This window comes from Chlamydomonas reinhardtii, chromosome 14 (assembly GCF_000002595.2).
Source record: "Chlamydomonas reinhardtii strain CC-503 cw92 mt+ chromosome 14, whole genome shotgun sequence".
Taxonomy (NCBI): domain Eukaryota; kingdom Viridiplantae; phylum Chlorophyta; class Chlorophyceae; order Chlamydomonadales; family Chlamydomonadaceae; genus Chlamydomonas; species Chlamydomonas reinhardtii.
Genome location: NC_057017.1, coordinates 2,268,769 through 2,287,181, shown reverse-complemented (window position 1 = coordinate 2,287,181; position 18,413 = coordinate 2,268,769). Strand labels below are relative to the sequence as shown.

At 65.4% G+C, this 18,413-nt stretch overlaps 3 protein-coding genes across 3 annotated transcripts; 2 read left to right on the top strand and 1 right to left on the bottom strand.

Moving 5' to 3' along the window:
- Positions 1-92: 92 nt before the first annotated feature.
- Positions 93-9,658, top strand: CHLRE_14g623300v5 (uncharacterized protein). Its single transcript, XM_043070229.1, has 17 exons — positions 93-1,229; positions 1,599-1,771; positions 2,396-2,613; positions 2,872-3,027; positions 3,276-3,362; positions 3,581-3,630; positions 4,024-4,084; positions 4,363-4,447; positions 4,709-4,854; positions 5,605-5,658; positions 5,924-6,050; positions 6,362-6,437; positions 7,128-7,216; positions 7,673-7,714; positions 8,066-8,197; positions 8,490-8,578; positions 8,950-9,658. Exons 1-17 carry the CDS (start codon positions 175-177, stop codon positions 9,046-9,048), a joined length of 2,739 nt encoding a protein of 912 aa, XP_042916902.1. The 5' UTR covers positions 93-174; the 3' UTR covers positions 9,049-9,658.
- A 54-nt stretch (positions 9,659-9,712) lies between these two features.
- CHLRE_14g623250v5 (uncharacterized protein) lies at positions 9,713-12,828 on the top strand. The gene has a single exon (XM_043070228.1). The coding sequence runs from the start codon at positions 9,750-9,752 to the stop codon at positions 11,241-11,243; it is 1,494 nt and encodes a 497-aa protein (XP_042916901.1). The 5' UTR covers positions 9,713-9,749; the 3' UTR covers positions 11,244-12,828.
- Positions 12,829-12,875: 47 nt separating this feature from the next.
- CHLRE_14g623200v5 (uncharacterized protein) lies at positions 12,876-18,222 on the bottom strand. Its single transcript, XM_043070227.1, has 10 exons — positions 17,976-18,222; positions 17,529-17,642; positions 16,688-17,112; positions 16,247-16,391; positions 16,053-16,114; positions 15,674-15,833; positions 15,265-15,429; positions 14,510-14,836; positions 13,910-14,004; positions 12,876-13,564 (listed from the first exon to the last, which is right to left on the bottom strand). Exons 1-10 carry the CDS (start codon positions 18,090-18,092, stop codon positions 13,432-13,434), a joined length of 1,743 nt encoding a protein of 580 aa, XP_042916900.1. The 5' UTR covers positions 18,093-18,222; the 3' UTR covers positions 12,876-13,431.
- Between the last annotated feature and the right edge of the window lie 191 nt (positions 18,223-18,413).

Here is an 18,413-nt window from a genome sequence, read left to right as displayed (position 1 = left end):
AGCAAGCTCTTTCAGTCTGCATGGAGTCCCATTGAAAGCGGGAAATCTTCTTGAAACCTTGCAATTCCCTTTCATGTTCTGCTCTTTCTTTTGGACATGCTTTATCATGAAGTGAACATCGCGCCGCCGGATTCGCTGAACATAGACTGATTTCTTGTCACGGAGTCGCCAAAAATGGACGTGTTGGCGTCCCTCTACACGTTCGGCCAGATTTTGTGGGCTATCATTTTAGGAGCAATCATCATAGCAATTTTGCGAGCCACCAAGCGGGGAGACGACGACTCGCAGTCGCAGCCCGCAACCAGCAAGCATGCGCGCAAACCGCAGGCGCATGCCAGCGCGGACGAAGCTGCCACCTCTGCTACAGAATTAGATGCCGTAACGTCGTCCGGCGGCGATGGAGGCGCGGCCAGCAGCTCCAGCCGCAGCGTCCCTACGGCGCCCGACGTTGCGCCCACTGCGGCTGCCGCCAGCGCTGCTGCCGCCGGGGCGGTGGCCGCAGCAGCAGCGCCAGTGGCATTGCAGACGCCCAAGGCAGCGAACTCTGAGGCTGCAGCCCTTCCTGTCGCCGCTACGGCCCCTCCGCCTCCGCCGCCCGCGGTGGTTGCCCCTGTGACGGCAGCGCCGGCGGCGTCCGCACCCCAGCCGGCAGTAGCGCCAACCGCAGCAGCTGCGACCCCGGCAGTACCGGCGGCTCCTGCAACAGCTGCGCCAGCGCCTGCTGCTGCCGCTGCCGTGCCTGCCGCCGCCACCACCACCGTAGCTGCGGCGCCGCCAGTGAAGATTGTTTACGGCAGCACGCGCGGCAACTGCAAAGCTCTGGCGGAGGCCCTGGCAGAGCGCCTGCTTGCAGCCGCCGCCGCCGCCCCTGCCACCGCTGCCACCAGCGCCAACGCCTGCTGTGGCGGTGGCGGCGCCGCTGCCGCGGCCGCCTCCAGCGGCGCCGACGCTGGCGGCTGCTGCCGCCAGGACACTGGCGGCGAAGCCGCCGCTGCACCGTCCGCCGGCGACTGCTGCCGCCAGCAACCCGCCTCCTCCTCCCCTGCACCAGCACCCGCACCAGCAACGGCAGTAGCGGCAGCAGCTCCCTTCAGCTCCGTCACGGTCATTGACGCGGCCGCCTACGAGCCGGAGCAGCTGCTGACGGAGCCGCGCGACACACTGGTGGTTCTGGTGGTCAGCACCTACGAGGGGGGCACGCCGCCACCCTCCGCCGGCTTCTTCTGCAGGTGCGGTGGGCGAGGGGTTACGGATACCGTGTATGGGGTGAGCGAGTCAATCTGTTGAGGGCAATCCGTCAATGGCGCGAGCATGAAGGCTTCCCTAGGTTGGAATATCCAGAACCGCGTGCATTTCGCGGGTGGCCGGCCGCGGCCTCGTCCGTGTATAGGCGAGGCAGTGGGCGGTTAAGGGGCTGGGGAACTGCGAGAACGCGGGTCTGCGGGCGCAGGATACCTACTACAGTATCTGGTGCATATCTTTGTCCCACCTCGCTCGTGCCACTCATCCCTGCCTACTTACTTCCCAAAGCATCCTTCCCAAACCACCACCAATGTATTGCACCCATCCTGCGGCCCCACCCCACCCAACTCTCGCAGCTGGCTGGAGGACGCAGCCTCCGACTTCCGGCTGGGCGCGGGCGCACTGGGCGGCCTGCGCACCGCGGTGTGGGGCGCCGGCAACAGTCTGTACGGCGCCCACTACAACGCCGTGGCGCGGCGGCTGGAGGCGCAGCTGCTGGACCTGGGGGCGAGGAGGTTCCGGCCGCTGGGTGAGGATGTGGAAGAGGAGCTGGAGGGGAAGGGGAGGGAGGGGGGAGGAGAGGTGCGGGAGGGGAGGGAGGGGAGGGGAGGAGCTGGAGAGGGAGGGGAGGGAGAGGAGCTGGAGGGAGGAGGAGGGGAGAGGAGCTGGAGGGAGGGGGGAGAGGAGGGGGGGTTGTAAGTACCAGCCCAAACTAAACCGGGGGAGGGCGCAGGAGGGAGGGGAGGGGAGGGGAGGGAGGCGTGGGGAGGGAAGGGAGGAGCTGGAGGGAGGAGGAGGGGGGGAGGGAGGAGGCGTGGGTGGGGAGGCAGGCGACGGGCGCTCGGCGCATTGTTTATGGGTCCAGGACTGTGGGTGTGCCGCAGCCCGCAGGGGTGGGCTAGGAGTGGGACAGGGACGGGGTGTCGGCTTGAAGATTAGATTGCATGGGTTACAAGAGGGACCTGCTGACGCTGTTCACGAGCCAGGGTAGAGGACAAGGTCAGAGGCAGCGTGTCAAACCGCATGGCGACCAACCGTAGCCATGGCATCACAGCCCTTTCTGGAGCCTGGAATCGATACGCCAACTGCGCAGTCAACTGCTTAGCCAGCTGCGCAGTCAACTGCTAAGCCAACTGCTTTCCCACTGCTGCAGGCCTGGGTGACGAGGACGCGGGCGACCTCCGCACGCAGTTCGCGACCTGGGCGGAGGCGCTGGTCGCCAAGCTGGTGCCGCAGGAGGCGGCGGCGGCGGCGGCGGCAGCTGGCGGCAAGGCCGAAGAGGCGGCGGAGGAGGCGGGCGAGGGCGAGGAGGAGGAGGAGGACGACGCGTTTGAATACGAGGACGAGGACGATGAGGGCGCGGGATCCGAGGTAAGCGAGCGAAGGACGTGTGGTATTGATAAATGGCGGGGCCCGGGATTTCTTACGCGTTGGAAAGAGAAACCTTGGCAAACAGGGCGCGGTGGCGCGACGGTGCGACCTGGCGGAGTCTGGCATTCTTTGCCTGAGCAAACCTGGAGGCTTGGTGATTCGTCGCTGTTGGTTAACCCGCTAGCAAACCTGATTCGTCGCTGTTGCTTAACCCGCTGCCTGTTGGTTAACCCGCGGACTTGCCATTGGCGGCCGCAGGTGGATATCGAGGACATTGGCGGCGCCGGGCCCCGCCGCGGCAAGAAAGGCGCGGCGGCGGCGGCAGCAGCCAATGGCGGCGGCGGCGGCGGCGGCGCTGACGGCGGACCCCCGGAGATGCTGAACGCGCTGATCCGTGGCAGCCTCACAAAGCAGGTGGGTGGCGGCGTCAGGAGGCAGGCAGACAGGTTGGCAGACAGGCAGATAGGTGGTGGACGCATGTCGCGATGCCGCCATGTGACGAGACGGGAACGCCAGAGGTTTTAAATATATCCCGCTTTGGGTTGTTTTGTAACCTTGATGATGGTCTGCAACCGTGGCTGAGTAGTGAAACGGCCGCCGCGGCAAAGTGTCCTTGACGCGTGTCCTGTTGCGCTCGTGTTGCCCTCGCATCTCTTCCCCAGGGCTACAAGATCATTGGCAGCCACAGTGGCGTCAAGATGTGCCGGTGGACCAAGAGCATGCTGCGAGGCCGCGGCGGCTGCTACAAGGTAGGTGCGCGGGCGTCATAGCCGGGGTCGGTGTGTACCGGCACGGCCTGCCATGTGCCATTCCCGTCCCGTGGAAGCTATTTTAGGGAAATGAAATCAAGTCCTCCACTGACTGGGTGACCAACAACCAACTTCCTGATGCACTTCTCACTGCATTGGAAGTCGGCTGAGAATAATAAGTACCGTATTTGCGTGTGGCCGGTTCCTCCCCCACGCAGCACGCCTTCTACGGCATTGAGAGCCACCGCTGCATGGAGGCCACGCCCAGGTGGGGAGTGTGTGTGTGTGTGTGTGTGGGGGGGGGGGGGGTTGCAAGGATTGGTACAGAGAAGTGTAGCGAGGTAGACAGCAGGGGGGGGGAGGGGGGGTTTAGTAAATTCCAGCCCAAACCAAACCAAACCAAAACAAGCGGAGTGGGGGGAGCGGTTAGCCGTTCATGGGGAACGGGGTGGTTGCGTCACATGTTTGTAGTACCGATGCGGTTATTTAGGATGGTGCAAGTGGCGGGTTCGGGTGTGGTGGGCTCGGGAGGGGTTGTTGGAGTTAAAGAGTGAAATGGATTGGGTTACATCATGCTGCACCAGATGTCTGATCCGGGCCAAATCTGCACGCTTCTAAAAGCCTTCCTCACCTACCCTCCTTTTTCCTGACCCACCCGCAGCTTGGCCTGCGCCAACAAGTGTGTGTTCTGCTGGCGCCACCACAGCAACCCAGTGGGCAAGGTGGGTTCTCGGGGGAGGGCGGGGCCGGCTGGAGGCAGCGCGGGGGGCCGGTTTGTCGTGTGCTGTGGGGCTGTGGGACCCTGGGGCTGTGGCACTAGACACCTGGTGCCGCACCTGGGGCGCTGGTCGCGGCCTGGTGTGCATCCCACCACACCACCCGGCTACAGCAGGGTACGCCCAGCTTGCACCAGCGGCCAACTAGACGCCAGCAGCACACACACGCACGTGTCGTCACCACCAGGCTGTGCTGACCCCACTGCACTGCTGCTGTCACGCAGACGTGGAAGTGGAAGATGGACCCGCCGGATGTGATTGTGGACACTGCGCTGGACCTGCACTGCCGCATGGTGCGGGAGTACTCGGGTGAGCAGCCCCTGGGTGCAAGTGCCGGTGTGTTCTCGTGTGTGTGGTGCGGATGCGTATCTGAGCCCTGTCCCGACGCCACCCGTGTTCTCCTTCTTTGCCGCTCATCCTGCCTCTCCAATCCTGCCTCCCGATTCCTGCCTCACTGCCCGCGCCTCTCCGCTTCCGCCCCACCCGCATGACTGTAACCCCACCCTTCCAACCCAACTCCCTTCCCCCCCAAACCCTGCCGCCCTCCCTCCCTCCCTCCAACCCCCACAGGCGTGCCGGGCGTGAAGCCCGAGGCGGTGGCTGCGGGCCTGGCGCCGCGTCACTGCGCGCTGTCGCTGGTGGGGGAGCCCATCATGTACCCCGAGATAAACGCGCTGGTGGGCCGCCTGCACGCCCGAGGGCTGTCCACATTCCTGGTGAGGGGGAATGCTGAGGAGAGGGGGGGAGAGGGAGGGAGAGGGAGGGAGAGGTGAGATAGGGGGAAGCCACTCATGCGACCGGTTTGTGTGAAACATGGAGTATGGGAGGCAGAGGAGAGGGAGGGAGCAGGGAAGGGAGGGAAGGGGAGGGGGAGATTGTTCCGTTCTCGAGGTCCGGGCGTGTGTGTGTGTGGGGGGGGCCTGCACGCCCGAGGGCTGTCCACCTTTCTGGTGAGGGGGAAGGCTGAGGAGAGGGAGGGAGAGGGAGGGAGAGGGAGAGGGAGGGAGAGGCAGAAGAAAGGGAGGCAGAGGAGAGGGAGGGCGGGGGAAGGGGCAGATTGTTCCGTACTCAAGGGCGGGGGTGGGGGTCTGCAAAGCGCCCGGGGGCTGTCCACCTTCCTGATGAGGGAGGGGAGAGGCGCGGGGGTGAGAAACGGGAGACAGATGGCAGCCGTCTGCCTCCTTCGCTGCTTCGCCTCCGGTCTGTGCGTGCGCCTGTCATTGCGCGGCCTGCCTCTACGACCCCTGCCGACACGCCTGGCACCCTGGGAGCACCCCGCCTCTCTGGATCCTCGCGTCTGCTCCTCCTCCTCAACTGACTATCCAGCCCTCTGTCCAGCCTCACCTTTACACCCCCCCCCCCCGTGCCTGCTGTGATAATGTGCCTGGCTACAACTCCGCTTCACCTTATTTTATCATGTAATGTACACCCCCCCCCCGTTCCCGCCTCCTCCGCACGTCACACAGGTGACCAACGCGCAGTTCCCGGACCGCATCCAGCAGCTGTCGCCTGTGACGCAGGTGTGCGCCCCAGGCATACCCGCGTGTGTGTCTCCGGTTTACCACCACTGGGGATGAATGCTGATGGTGACACCCCCGCCTGCTGGCCCCTGAGGTCGCCGGGCCCCTCCTCGCTCGTTGGTCAACTCCTTGGTGGAAAGAGCAGCCTCTCCAACTTCTACGTCCACTCAGTTGTGTGCATCTGCACCCACCTCCACCATTCCACCCCAACCCCAACCCAAACCCAAACCCAAACCCAAACCCCCCAACCCCCCAACCCCCCCAGCTGTACGTGTCGGTTGACGCCGCCACGCCCGCCTCGCTCAAGGCCGTGGACCGGCCGCTGTTCGCGGACTATTGGGAGCGCTTCACCGCCTGCCTCACAGCGCTGAGGGACAAGCGGCAGCGCACCGGTGGGTGGCGGGGTGGGGGGAAGGAGGTGATTGCGGGGGGGGGGCAGTATGTGTGGTGAGGTTGGGGAAAGGAGGTGTATGCCGGGAAGGGGTATGCCGGGGAGGGGCATGCCGGGCCAGCTGGTAGGTCCCATGCTGAACGGTGCTGAGCGGCTGCCGCGGCGGCCACAGGTGCGTTTTCCTTGACGATTGGAACCCTCACCCCCACCCCATGGCCACTCATGTGGTAACGACTTCGTCTGCTGTCTTCAGTGCATCCTGTACCGCTTTTCCAAACATCCTTCCAACACCCCACCCCACCCCACACACAGTGTACCGGCTGACTCTGGTCAAGGGCTGGAACATGGAGGAGGTGGCCGACTACGCCCGACTGGTGGACCTGGGCAGGTGGGAGGGGTTAACGTTGAACCAATCCCGGAAGGAAACAGTCGCGCGGCAAGGAGAACTGCAGCTGCAAAAGCGCGTCGTTGTACATCACGTCATCACCGTATGTAGTCGGGCGGGCTTGGGCAGTGTAGCGGCAGGTGGAAGGAGCAGTCCAGAGCAGCTCCGAAGTCATGTCAACAGTGCGGTGGGAGGGGGGAAGGAAAAAGCGGCACATGATGTACTGAAGACAGCAGACGAGGGGGGATTCAAGATGCCAGCCCAAAGTAAACCGAACCCAAAGGGGAAAGAAAAGGGGAGAGAGAGGGAAGGGGGACGGGGCGTGTGTGCGGTGGAGGTTTGGGGCATGCGGTGTGGGGGCATGGGGAGAGGCCGGTTGCCTATGGCAGTGACGGTTAGGGCTGGGCAAGCGTGGGGCGGCTCCCGCCGCCCGGATGTGCACCTGCCTCTAGTACTTGTGGCTTGCTGCTCCACCTTGCCCTGTGATGCCCTGTGTCTGGGTAGCTAGCTCTATGGGCGGAGCGCCCCTGCCATGTGCCCCGTGCATTCCAGCGCCCATCCGCATGAGTAGCCGTATGATGTTGTAAAGGCATTGAAATATGCCCACTGCTCCCCACCCCATACAGTGTAGATCTAAAACGTTAGAAATGAACCCGACTGCCTCCATGCCTTTCATCGCACCCCCCGCCACAGGCCCGACTTCATCGAGATCAAGGGCGTCACCTACTGCGGCAGCGGCGGCGCCTCCAGCCTCACCATGGCCAATGTGCCCTACCACGCAGGTGGGCGCGAGCGGGAGCGGGCTGGGGGGCTGGGGGGCTGGGGGCGGGGGGGGGGGCTGGGGGGCTGGGAGGGGTGCAGCCCGCAGGTGCAGGCTGGGTGGGCGGGGGCGCAGATAGGGAGACGTGCAGGTGCAGTTTGAGCGCAGCAGACTGGTGAGATGCGTGGCGCGGCGGCACGTCGCTCCAAGTGAAGGCAGGCGTGCTGGGCGTGCTGGGCGTGCTGGCGCAGCTGGTCGTGAACGCTGCAAGGCCAGAGGCGCTCCTGCCCTGTGCCTTGACGGACACGAGCTGCTAGCTCCCACACCCTGACACGCCGACACCCCGACACCCACCCCCTCAGCGCCCGGTCGTATGGGGATGGTGTGGGTGGACAGCCGCCGGCTCCGTGTGCGGCTACCCCCTCCTCCTCCCTTTCTCACGACTGCTGTTCCCGCCCCGTCCGCGCCGTGTTCACAGATGTGGTGGCGTTCGGTGAGGCCATCTGCCAGGCGCGCGGAGGTGAGAGCGAGGGAGCGCTGCGTGGGTGCGCTGTGATCTTGATGGGCATGGGGGCAGGGGGTGCTGGGGGCATGGGGTCTACTGGGGCGCGGGCCGGCCCCGTGCTGCCACGCCTAATAGTGCAATGCAGCGACGTGAAAGCTCAGTGATTGTGAACCCCTTTGTCACAACCTGCCAGACAACCAATCCCTGTCCCCCCAGCCCCCAGAGTAAGCCTCCCAACCCCCATCTCGATTTAGCTTGGGCTGGTGTCTACAACCCCACCCAGCACCCCCCACAACTGCCTACGGTTTGCCAAATTCTTAGTTAGTCATGAAAGCCATCCCCCAAACAACACATCTCACCACGCAGGCGAGTACGGCCTGGCCTGCGAGCACGCGCACTCGTGCTGTATCCTGCTGGCGCGTGTGGACAAGTTCAAAGTGGGCGGCGCCTGGCACACCTGGATCGACTACGACCGGTTCCAGCAGCTGGCGGCGGAGGGTGAGAGCAGGAGGGGCGCGGGGGGGGGGGGGGGTAGGGGTGAGATGGGGTTGGGGATGGCGACGGGTTAGTGCCGTGTGGGCGGCGCCTGTCACACATACCGATGGCCCGATGCCCGGGGGATGGCGGGGAGAGTCCCTTTTATGGGAGGGATGGGGCCGAGTGACAGGCTGTGCGGGGGTTCGCGGCGGTGGCGGGCCGTGGATTCACGAAGACAACACACGCACGCTGACACGTTACCGCAACCCCCGCTCCCCCCTTCCACGCCCCCTCCCCCTCTATCACCCTTCAGGCGGCGACTTCGGCGCTGAGGACTACATGTTGCCCACACCCCCCTGGGCCGCATTCGGGTCGGAGGCGGCGGGCTTCGACCCGGGCCAGGTAAGCGGAGGAGGGGGCAGAGGGAGGGGGGCGAGGCACGGGGGAAGGGGGGAGGCGGCGGGCTTTCACCCGGGCCAGGAAGGGGAGGCGAAGGAGGGAGGCTCCCTAGCTCACCACCCTTCAGACACCACCCACCGTTCGTCACGTTGCAACGCTGCCTGCTGACGTGCTGCCCCTCCATGGCGCATCCGCACTTTCTACTCCCCGCCCCCCGCCTGGGTCTTGCTCATTTCAACCCTGGGCTACTTCAAATCAAGTCCCCCACCTCCCGCATCCCACCCCGCATCCCACTACCCACCCCACTCCTCATATCCACCCTAACCTCACTTCCCATTTCAACCCCACCTCCCACACGCCACTGCCCTCCCCAGGTGCGTGTGAAGAAGGTGCGCCGCCACCCGGGTCGCACCGGCACCGACAGCGAGAGCGTGGCGGGGCCGGAGGACGTGGGGCTGGAGGAGGAGCCGTGAGCGGCGTGTGTGAGCAGCCGTGGGGATGACGGGGGGCGGTGGAGGAGGTGTAGGAGGGAGGAGTGTGGCGGGGGTCGCCTGCTGTGTGGGCGGGCAGGAGGAACGGGCGGAGGCGTGTGCGAGGGCACTGTACGCGAATCATGGAGGGGGGCTCGAGGCGGGCGATGCACGAGGGGGCGCGGGGGGTGAGGGGGGCAAGTAGGCTGTTGCAGTAGACTGGTCGGAGTCTGGAGGTGCCGGAGGTCTGCCGGTGCAAGGGCCGAGGGGTCGGCCTGGTGGTGCGATGCTAGCATGAGTTTGGTGTGGGGTTGCGCGGGCAGGCAGGTAGTGAGTGCGGGCTAGCCAGCTGGCACGCATGGCACGTTGGGCGTGCGTTGGTACGATGCGATGTGACAGGTGACTGATATGAGATGCCAGCCAGCGTGTGCAGGGGAGGGCCGGGGGGGGGGGGGGAGGGGAGGGGAGGAGGGGGAGCGGGGCGGGTTTGCTCCTTGACGGACTTCAGGGCGATGGGGCCTGGGCTGCCGAGACTCGCCGTGAGGCGCTCATCACTCTGCAGGCAGCACTGTTGCTCTATGCACGGTAGTTATGCTATATTACCACAAGGCTATGACCTCACTCCAGCCTACTCACCATGCTGCGCGAGTTGCTCTGACCCATAGCTGACCCGGCCCTGCGTCCCCATCAGCAGCTTAATTAATATGTCCGGCTCGAGGCGCAGCCTGTCCCTGATCGACATCCTGCGACAGCTCGACCACCATGCTCAGCACCAGTTTTTCGCCGGTTCGCCAGTTTTGCCCAGTGCACGGGAGTTCTGTGGCGCCCGGCTGGCATGCCATGCGCTGCGTGACATTGTGGACCTCAGCAACCTTGTCAACGTGCGCCTGCGGTTGCCGTGCAACATCGTTGCGGCGGGATTGCGCCATGAGCAGCAGTCCCTGCTGGCGCGATTTCAGTCGTGCCGCAGCCTAACCATCGTCTACAGCGAGGAGGATGATGTATTGGGCTCCTGCGCTGCGGAGCAGCCGCAGCCGACCCCGGAGCAGGTGGCACCCCTGTGTGTCAGCACCGGCGTGGGCGTCCGCGAGCTGCGCCTCGAGAGCCACACCATGGGCCTTGCGGACCTGGTGGCGTGTGTTGCCGCGCTGCGTTTGCCCAACGTGCGCGTGCTGGAGCTTCGCACGTCGCGCCAGGAGAACAACGATGGGCTGCGTGACAGCAGCTCGCACACGGCACTCAGTGCCCTCCGCGCCGCCCTGCCCCTCCTGGAGGAGCTGCGGCTGCCGTACACGTCGTACTTGCTGGGGCTCGGGGCGGCCTTCAGCGGCAGCAGCCTCACCTCCGTCGGCGTGAGCATGCCCGGCCTCCTCAGCAGGCCACAAGTGCGCGGGCTGTTGCAGCTGCAGCAGCTGCGGAACCTCGAGGTCCTTGCAAGCCCTGGTGAACATGTCGGGGGCAGCGGCGAGATTGGCGCGCAGGCCCCCACCAGTGTTGACGGCGGCGGCGGCGGCGGCGTGCCGGGCGACGCAGATGACGCGGCGACGCTGGCGGGGCTTCATGTGGGTCAGGCGGAGCAGCTGTGGGCCCTGCGGCTGCTGCTGACGTCGGCGCCGCCTGGGCTCCAACGCGTAAAAGTTTCCAGCGGCTTCGCGCCGACGGCTGAGGTAGCTATCTGGCTTGAGGCGGGGCAGGTGCAGTCGATTGAGGCAGATAGCGGCTACGTGCAGACCCTGAACTACTTAGCTGCTGCCCTGCTGCCGCGACTGGCGGCGAGTGGGCAGCGGCGGGTGCCATCGATCAAGTTAGGTAGTTTGTTGGGCAACGCCACTACCCTCGTCTCCTACCTGCAGCCGCAGCGGCCGCTGGCACGGCTGCTGCGGCTGTGTGACAGCGTGGAGTTGGAGGAGGTGGACGCATTCGCTGGGATTCGATTGGTTAAGGACCGCGAGGTCATAGGGTTCACGGCAAACGAGCGTGTCCGCATCACGTCGGCACTGCACACTGTGGTGCTGGCCTTTGGATGCTGGCCCAAGCACGTACGCATCCGGGTGGTTGGCGCGAGTTGCCGGCCGGCGTGGTGGCAGCGACACCGGACCTCAGCAGCAGGGAAAGCGGTGGCGGTGCAGTGTCAGCTCTGGCGTCGGCCGCAGCCGCAGCCACCGCCGCCAGCGCAGCAGGCACATGTGCAGCTGTGACGGCAGAGCGGGTGCTGGGCGCGGCGGAGCAGCTGTTGTGGGGCAAGGCGGCGGCGCGGGATGTCCCGCCAGCCCTGTCGGAGGGAAACACTCTGCGGGGGGCTGCTGCTCGGGGGGCATCCTAGTGCTCCGCCGGCGGCGGCTGTTGCTGGAGGCGCTCCTAGCGCGCCGGCAGCGGCCGCTGCTGCTGCTGCTGCTGCTGCTGCTGCTGGCGGCACTCGGACAGCCCCGAGCTCATGCCCCAGGGACTGTGTGTAAGTCCTAGCACAGCACGGCGTGGTGGTTCGGAAGGTGGCGGTTGTGGGCGGTGGCAGCTTTGACAGTGTGACGTTGGCGGCGGCGTGACAGCAGTGCTGATGGCGCGCTGTGTCCTCGAGTTCTTGTTCTATAGCGGCCATTTTGTCTGGGAATGCCATCTGCGCGCAGGCTGAGGAGACGGCTGGTGTCTACGTAGCGGTCCGCGGCATGACAAGCAGTGCGGCTGTTGACAACTGTGCTGCGTCTGGCTGCGGTTGGCTGTGCTGTGGCATCGCGATTGCTAGGCACCTGGTTTGGCCATGTGCCTGTGGAAACCGAACCCGGCTTTGTCCGGGCGATAAGGTTGTTCGGCCTCAGACTGTGGACGGGCTCAGCCCCTTTTCCCGTGACCGGGGAACACTTGTCTGCGCGGGCCTGAGTTGTCTAATGTGAGCACCGGTAGGAGCATGCACGTTGGGGCCTCGATGGGTTGTGGCGTGTTTGCAAGCCGGGTGCAGGCTGGGTGCCGCCACGCGGACAGGTTGCATGGAAGGCGTGTCGCGCTGGTTGGGGGGTCGGAGAGTGCTGGAACTGGGGGTCCAGTGCGGCCCGGACCTTCTGTCAGAACCTGCTGCCCTTGTACGGCGGATTGCCGCAACATGCATAATGTGCAAGACGTGCATGCCGCCATGGTTGGTGGCTAGGCTCTCGGGTAAGAAGTTGATGTAGGTGACAGACGAAGGCAGAACAGGTGAGGGGAGAACTAAAAGCCATGGGCATGTGGTAGGCGTGTGCGATGGGACAGTGGTAAGGCAAGTTGGTAAAGTCCTGGGTGCAGCTGATTCCCAGAACCCAACAAATGGCACACAATTGGCAGCGGCAGGGCAGGAGTGCGCAGCTGGTCGAACGCCGGAGTTACTGTACCGAGTTGCTGGCTGGCTGGAAGTTTGCTGACGCGCATTCCTCACGCTCCGGGCACCCGGCCAGGCGATAGCACCACACAGACACACCGCAACGCCACACTCGCGAGGCAGAGCCGCATCGCACCTGCAGGAAGGTGACCAGCGTCCACGGATGAGCACCAGAGGCAACCGCAGAGAAAATGCAAACGGAATGCAGCAAAGCAATGGCCGGGCGACAGTGTGGCAAGCAGGGGCACAGACAGGGCGAGGCAAGACAGAAGAGGGCGCCCGAATGTACGGATGAGTGGCGGGCGAGTCGAATGCAATTGCGAGACGAACACAACCGGAGTGTGAGGAAGCGCCGCGTGTTGGAATAGGGAATGCCGCGGCTGAAGTTCGGGGCATGTGGTAGGCAGTGGGTTGGCACACCGAGAGCGACGCCGTATCTGCCGTCTTGGTGATGAATGGCGACGCGGGGCCCATGACGATTGGTTATTGTCTGTGGTTACAAGGTGGTGAGCACGACGTGCATTCCTGTCCCTGCAGAAACCGAGGCCCGGGCCGGGGGCATTGGTGGATGGTCAGGATGTTGGCGAGGTACGGTTGTGCGGTGCCTGTGTGCGCCTCAAAACTGCGATGTCGCCACCGCCAGCTTTGCGTTTGTCAAGACTGTACCAGCCAGCTGGCCTCAGCCGCAAAAGTTGCCAGATTGCTGCTGTGTTCTTGCATAAACGGCATCATAACTTGCTCGCACCAACGCGGCTGCTCCAACGTGCTTGCGGCTCGGGTCTCCGCAACAGTCAATGCCCAAACGTGCCGTCCAGCCACACATCCGCCTGCCAGTCTGGTACAATGCACCGCAACCACCTCCACCAACCAACAGAGAACGCCTGCCCCGCCTCCCTACATCCGCCAGCACTGCTAGCAATGCCAGCCGCCGCTACCCTTCTGAGCCCATTCCAACCTCAGGCTCGGCTGATCACCACCACCACGGCTCGGCTCACCACCATCCTCACCACCGTTTTCCATCCCGCCAGGCCCTCACGCGGTCACGCCGCGGTGCCGTACCGCGCGCACAGCATTGCAAACAGCGCCCGCAGGCCCTGCGCCTCGCCGCCCTCGGGCCGGCCGGGGCCCACCGCGACGCCCACGTTGAAGGCGTTGGTGTCGATGTGCAGCCACCTGCGTGCGTGGGGGCGTGGGGGCGTGTGTGGGGCGTGTGGGGCGTGTGTGGGGTGTGGGGTCATGATTAGATGAGGAAATGGTAGACGGCAGGCAGTCTTGGGGGCGTGCATGGGGCATGTAGGGTTGTAATTGTGAGTACCCCTCAACGACGCTTCGAGCAGCCCGTGCAGGCCTGAGGCACCTCAAAACATGCCTCGGCCCCCGGAGAACACTGCCCTCATCCCGCCCGCCCCCACCCTCCCCCCCTCGCACCTGCAAATGCTCTCAACCTTGTCAACCCCCCTTTTCACATCCGGGTGCCCCCCTCCCCGCCCCCACCGCCTCCGACCCTTCTCCTCGCACCTGGGCGCCCCCCTCGCGAACTCCTGCAGGAACAGTGCCGCGATGATCGCCCCCGCCAACCCGTCACCCGCACCCGTGGAGGACAGGTCCGCGATCTGGAGGTGGGGGGTGGGGGATGGGAGAGGGGGAAGAGGGGGGTAAGAGGGGAGAGAAGGGGGGGAGAGAGGGGGGGAGAGAGGGGGGTTGCATCCATGATTATCTAAGGAGTGGGAGGGAGGGTGAGAGGGGGGTGGGAGTGAGGGAGTGCGGGAGCGGGGGGGGGGCGTGGGGGTGGAGTCAGGGAGGGAAGGGAAGGGTGGAGGCGTGAAATGGGGGCATTGGAGCCGAGCCGGAGTGCGGGGAGAAGGGTGCAGTGGGAAGGAAGGGGGCAGGTCACAGCCTCACACGCACGTGCGCCCTCGCCCCAGACGAACCACGCGTTCCACACCCACCCACCTTCAAGCCCCACATCCCACATCCCACACCCCACACCCCACTACAACACCCGACTGTTCCTTACAGGATTGGTTCAGAGTCAACCCCACCACAACCCTTTCCATCCCACACATGTGCCGTACACACCCACACCCCAAACCCACGCCCCCAACACCTTCTACCCACCTTAGAGTCCAGCGACTTGCGGTACGGCGCATGAAGCGGGAGCCGCCACACGGGGTCGCCCGTGACTGCCGCCGCCGCCTCCAGCGCCCGCCACGTGTCGTCATCATTCGCAAACACGGCCGGCAGGTCGGCACCCAGAGCCACCCGCGCCGCGCCCGTGAGCGTGGCGGCGTCGATCAGCAGGTCCGGCAGTTGGAAGTTGGCGGTTGGGGCGGTTGGGGTGGCGGTTGGCGGCGGTTGGTTGGGGTTGACGCGGCAGTTGCGGCCCAGGGCGTCTGCAAGGGCGTCTGCCAGGATGAGTCGGCCCTCCGCGTCCGTGTTGCCGTTCTGGGATGGAGGGGTGGGGGGTTGAGGTGGAGTAAGGAGGCTGGGCGGGGAGTTGGGTGTTTGTGTGTGTGCGTGTGGCGGGATGCGTAAAGACATCGCTGGCGCCTTTGCAACAACCCACGAACAGCCACGCCCACAGCGTATCGGTCCACACTCCCCTCCCCCTCTTCTCCTACCCCGCTACCCTCTCCCCCTTTACTCCTACAACGCTTCCCTCTGCCCCTCTCCCTCTCCCCCACACCCCTCCGCTAGTTTAACTTGGGCTGGTATCTGCAAGCCTTTCCCCTCTCTTTCCCTCCCTCCCTCCCCGCTCCCCCACCTCCCCCTAGCTATGCAGTGTGCACCCCCTCCCCGTCTCTCCCCCCCCTCTCCCTCTCCCCCTCTCCCCCTCTCCCCCCCCCTCTCCCTCCCTCCCCGCTCCCCCTCACCTCCACTGTGATGCCGGCGCGGGTCTGCAGCACGTCCAGCGGCCGGAAGGCGTTGCCCGCCACCGCGTTCTCCACCGCCGGCACCAGCACCCGCAGCCGGCAGCGCAGGCGGGCGGCCATGACGCAGTGCGCCAGCGCCAGCACCAGCGCGGCGCCGCCCATGTCCTGCCGGCCGCGGCGGGGGTGCAGGGAAGCGGGAGGGGTTGCAGGCACGACTGGTTGATAGAAATGGGACTCCAAAGAGAGGGGAAGGGAACGGAAGGCGCAGGAGTAGGTGAAGGTGAACGGGCGAGCTAGCGGTCAAGTAGACCCGCAGCCGCCGCTGCCTTGCAGCTGCTGGCCAGTCCCCCTGCCCCGCTCTCCCGTTTTGCATCGCGGGCAGATTCGCCGTCCGTCGTGCACGCCGCACCTTCTTCATGTTCTTCATGGAAGCTGCGGGCTTGAGATCCAGACCGCCCGTGTCAAAACACACGCCCTTCCCCACCAGCGCCAGCACCGGCAGCGCCTCCCCCCCGGCCCCAGTAGCGGCCCCCGGCGGCGACCACTCGAGCGTCGCCAGCAGCGGCGGCCTGTGTCGGGTCGGTACGGCTTGGTTGGTTTGGTTTGGTTTGGTTTGTGTCGTCAATGTTGGGTTGGGTTGGAAGGTGCGAACAGAACCTGACGGGGATCAGAACAGCCACACGCACCCATGCTCCACGCACCCCAGCAATCCCGTGGCCCTCCACTGCAACCGCTGCAACCGCCACAACCGTCGCTACGGGCACAACCGCCACAACCGCCACAACCACCTGTGGCTGGCTCGTCCCACGGTGTGGATAGCTGGGTAGTTGTGTTCAAGCAGCTCGTCACCCTGTGACAGATTGAGAGACATAATGTGCAAGAGTGTACGAGTTTGAAAATGAGGTGTGTGAAATCGAAACTCTGAGAGGAAGAGAAGTTAAGGAAGGCAGACAAGGTGAGGCAGCCGTCTTCCCCTCCCCACCTGCAGCACGCGAAAGGCCGCCCCGTGAGCCGCCGCCAGCGCCTCCGCCTCCGCCGCCAGGTGCTGGGGGCCCAGGTCCTCTGCGGGGGTGGTGATGAGGTCGCGAGCCCACACGAACCCGCGGGCCAGCGCCGCCACATGCGCCCTGAGGTATGGGCGGCCATCAAGAGGTATGGGCGGCCATCAAGAGGTATGGGCGGCGCGGGGTGCGTGGCAGTCTCACAGAGGAGGGGCGGTTGCGGAGTGAGAGGAGGACGACAATGCGGAGGACGAGCGGAGGCCAGGGCGTGCGATCACCCCTAATGCGCACGGGGTGGCAATGAGGTGGCACCGCCCCGCCATCCGAACGCACTGGGAGATGCACGCACCCACTCGCCTCCACTCCAGCCAGCCAAGCCGCATGCCCACACACGCATCCCCCTCTCCCCTCCCGCAGCCCACCTGTTTGACCCAGTCGGCCACACCAGCCGGGCCTTGCCCTCCGCCTCCGCCTCCGCCCCAGCCGCACCGCCGGCAGCAGCACCACCGGCAGTAGAACCACCGGCAGTAGAACCACCAGCAGCACCAGTACCGGAGCCCGAGCCCTTGTACCGCTCATAGGCATAGTGCCCCAGCAGGAAACCCAGAGCCGCCCGGTCAGCTACAGCCGCTCCTGCTGCTACAGCCGCCTGCTGTTCCGCTCCCGTACCACCGCCGCCACTGCTACTGCCGCCGCCGCTGCTGCTGCTGGCTGCTACAGCCTCCCCCTCCAGCTTGTACACGCCGCTGGGCAGCTTGGCGAGCGCCGCGAAGGGCCAGGGCTCGCCGCCCGCCGCCGCGCCGGATCCGCCGAGCCCGAGTCCCAGCAGCACACGTGCCACCCCGCCCTGCGTTACGGTGTGTTTGCGGTGGAGGGTTGGGGTGAACAGTTGTGGTGACGGGTTGCAATTCATTATGCGGCGCCTGGGCCTTGGCATGAGCAGACTGTTGCTGTTGCCGCCCCGCCCGCGTGTCTCACATGGAGTTGTAGCGGGCTTCCACGGAGCCGCAACACACGCATCACGTGATCTGACAAGTGACCACTGCCGGTATCTGTTCTGACTTTTACATCCCTCTCATCCTCGAGTGTATCCGCGCCACCAGCAATCTGCACAACAAGTGGACCTCCGAGTGCCCCTCCCGTTTGCTCCGTCCCTCGCTCCCGCCGCCCCCGCCCGCCCGCATTGCCCGCTGCCCCCGCGCGCACTCACTCCCCCACCTCTAGTGCCTTTACCCCCCCCCCGCCCAGCATTACCCCGCCCACCTGCTCCGAGGGCAGCAGGCACACCTCCCCCGCCTTGGCCTTGAAGCGGCAGGTGCGGACCCAGCCGCTGTGGGCCGGCGGCAGTGCGGGCAGCAGCGAGTCCAGGCCCGCGTCCTGAGGAGCAGGCGGTGGTGGTGGTGGTGGTGGCGGTGGTGGTGGTGGTGGTGGGAGGGGGGTCAGGCAGGGTCAGGCAAGATCCGGCAGCGTCGGGTTAGGGTGCCGGTGGCAGGGGGGCAAGCGGTGTCGAGAGTGCCGTCATGGCAAGGGTGTCGGTGGCAGCGGGGGTCGGGCAGGGGTGGCAGGCAGCGTTCGTTCCACTCGGCACGCCCTCAGTTCCCCTGGTGGGGTCGGTCCAAGCGGGGCACGTCTGAGGGCACCTGGGTGTGTGTGTTTTGGGAGAGGGGGGTGGGGGGGGCGCAACTAGGCCCCCGGCGGATAAGGGCTCGCCTGCGAGACTGGAGTCACCAGGATCGCGGTCTTGGCAGCCTCGTCATCCACCAGCGACTCATAGCGCGGGCTCCGCGAGAACCAGTATTCAAGACCGTTAATGCTTGCTGTTGCCATGGCTGCTGCGCTCCGCCTGGTCTTGTTGGGCAAGCCGAGTTGAGGCCAGCGCGATGGCCAGCTGTGTGCAAATTTCGACTTTTGCGCCGCTAACTGCATTAGCGGATTCTATGCGGCTAAATAATGTCACAAGCATAAAAAGTAGAATGCATTGGGTGCGGGCAATTAGGGCTTGGGGTCAGTGCTGCATGGGGCATCGCATGGCACTAACCCTCCAGGGCCGCCCAGGCTGACATGGACGGTGGCGCTGCTATCCTTCAGGGCCGCAGCGAGTGATGGAATGCTAATGTAACCGATCCCCATGCTTCCCGGTAGGTTGCG